The 2,523-nt window shown below is 42.3% G+C and overlaps 1 protein-coding gene across 1 annotated transcript in view; it reads left to right on the top strand.

The window, feature by feature from the left end:
• Window positions 1-2,522, top strand: part of LOC106513348 (uncharacterized) — a gene marked incomplete at its 3' end in the record, with an annotated part of 4,602 nt that extends 2,080 nt beyond the window's left edge. The window contains 1 exon segment of the mRNA XM_014002141.1: window positions 1,372-2,522. Coding sequence (XP_013857595.1) covers window positions 1,372-2,522 — 1,151 coding nt within the window.
• Window position 2,523: the final 1 nt, after the last annotated feature.

The raw sequence follows: 2,523 nt of genomic DNA, 5'->3' as shown, positions 1-2,523 counted from the left end.
TTTTTTTGCTTGCGAGTATTGTCTTCTGCACAAATGAGTGGCCTTTCAGCTCATGTCTGTCCAGGACTCATTTCACTGTGAATAATAACACTCTTTTACAATATTCAGCCATCATCTTAACAAACTGCTTTTCCTTTGTTTTAGGGTTAATACGCTCATTTCACAACAAAACACCTTCACCTTGAGAACACAGAACCTGTCCCCTTCCTGAGATATACGATGATAGAACATGTCTATGGTGTTTATGTCCAATAATACCACATTAACCTTAGGTGACCTTGAAAAAAAATTGCTGACCATTGGTCATCAATGAGTTCTGGCTTCAGACTGAAAGATAACTCAGTTTAGGCATGTTTGTTTGCCTTAATGCGTGTTCGTAACCAGCTGAATATCTGAATGTGAAAGAGCCATACAACCACAAACAGCGCTGGGCTGGACTGCTTGTTTTATTGAGGGTCTCTGCTCTCTCCATGCATCAGCAGCCAAAACAAGTAGAAGTGGGCGGATCGATATATCGATAATCATGATATCAATGCTGGTATTGATATTGAACAATACTCGTGTAAAAAGATCGCTACTCAAGCTTTGTTCTTTCCCGCACACACTGACTGCTGCACACGCGAATTTTTCATAGTGTACTCAATGTCTGTTGTGATGCACTGTGTCACACACAGCACGTAGACTAATATTTTAGATTATTGTGGATGAAGGGGAATGAAAATCTGACTAACTCATAAATCAGGAATAAAGCTTTACTCAAATGATAAAACAAAAATAAAAGTACTGTTGAATAACAAGGTTTTCTGTTAATAACTCAGAACACATTTTAAATTATTTTGACACCAAACCACAATGAGCATGGAAGGATGGTCGCTGACCCAGACAGGAGGAGATGAAGAGTGGATATTACATGGTTGAACTCCCGTGGACGCATGAACAACTTTGACTCAACTCCAGGAGGGCATCGCCGCTTGCAGGGACAGTGGTCAGATCTTGGTACCTCAGAGCTCATGTTGGTCTGGCATCCATTTCCCAGGAGTTCAAATCACCCAATTTGTTGGAGGTGATTTCCTCAGATGGAGGAGAACATGCAGCATGTTTTCACTGATCAAGTTGAAGACAGGTTCAGCTGTCTCTGGTTGCACCGTTAGCAGCAAAAAACTATCAACAGGAAAGAAAAAAATTGTGTAGGTCTTCTGGACGGGTTCTTCTCTAAAGAAACATTTCGTCTCTTTTCCAAGAGACTTCTTCAGTCTGAGAGTTTCAAGCAAAATTCAGGCTTTTAAGCCCAGCCTCCATGTGACTGATACGGAGGCTGGGAACCCATCCAGAAGACCTACACAATTTTTTTTTCTTTTTGATTTTTTACCTGTATCACTGAGATGCATCAGGACATTTTGAACCATTTTGGCCAGGATTGCCTGAAACTAGTTAGAGAGTTTGAGCAAACAGCAAGAAAGAAGGCGGACTACAGGAACCACCTAAGATTCAATCTCCGTTGCAGACAAAGTGGCATTTTCCCCAAGAGCCTTCAACTTAAATCCTCTGTTGGTGGACACAGAGCAAGCAAGATCCTCCAGAAGTCACAGACCCAGGTCCTGAACGAAAGAGTAAGACAAACTAACGTCACCATTGAAGCCAAAGAACAAGACATCAGACAAGAATTAATGACACATCTGGATCAGAACACATTCCATCAGGTAACAGATTTTACAGCAAAGGCAGGTTTAGCTTAGCATATCAAGTCTAAAACTTGACAACAGAAGAAGTTTGCTTTACTGGAAACTCGACTCTCTCCGCGGTACACATCGCTTGGACAGCACACCRCTTCCAAAGCAGAGGGGCGGGAGACAGAGAAGTGGGTGAAGAATTTGTCTGACAGAAAGCTCACCCAGCCAAAAACTGAAATTCTTGCCAGGGGACTGAACTTTGCGGTCGCACCAACAAGAATCCCTTTGGTTGAGATGATTACAGCCACAGAATCAGCCATTCGAAACAACAAAATCCCAGGATTTGAAGCAGAGCAACTTAGGAATAAAGTTTCAGCCTGCCTCAGCAACGCCAAACCMCCACCTTCTAATATCAGCAGAGAAGAGAGAGACGCTYTCACTACCCTCAGCAAGGACAAGAACATCATCATTCTTCCAGCAGACAAACGAAGGTGCACAGTTATTCTGAACCAGAAGGACTATGGAGATAAGATCATGACACTCCTTAGCGACACGACCACATACGAGCCGCTGAAGAGAGATCCAGGAAGTGGTTACAAGAAGAAACTAATAGATTGCCTGAAAAGATTAGAGCAGGACAAGGCTATYAATCGGATTCTGTATCATAGACTTTACCCAGGTGAGGCCACTCCTAGTCTGTATGGTTTACCCAAAATTCACAAACAGGATGTACCTTTAAGACCCATTGTTAGCATGATCAACTCTGTCACTCACAATGTTTCTAAATATCTGACGTCTATACTTGGTCCTTTATTTGGCAGCTCAGAACATCACATATAGAACACTATGGACT

This window comes from Austrofundulus limnaeus, unplaced genomic scaffold, assembly GCF_001266775.1.
Source record: "Austrofundulus limnaeus strain Quisiro unplaced genomic scaffold, Austrofundulus_limnaeus-1.0 Scaffold12, whole genome shotgun sequence".
Lineage (NCBI taxonomy): Eukaryota > Metazoa > Chordata > Actinopteri > Cyprinodontiformes > Rivulidae > Austrofundulus > Austrofundulus limnaeus.
This window is presented reverse-complemented; position numbering and strand designations above follow the sequence as displayed.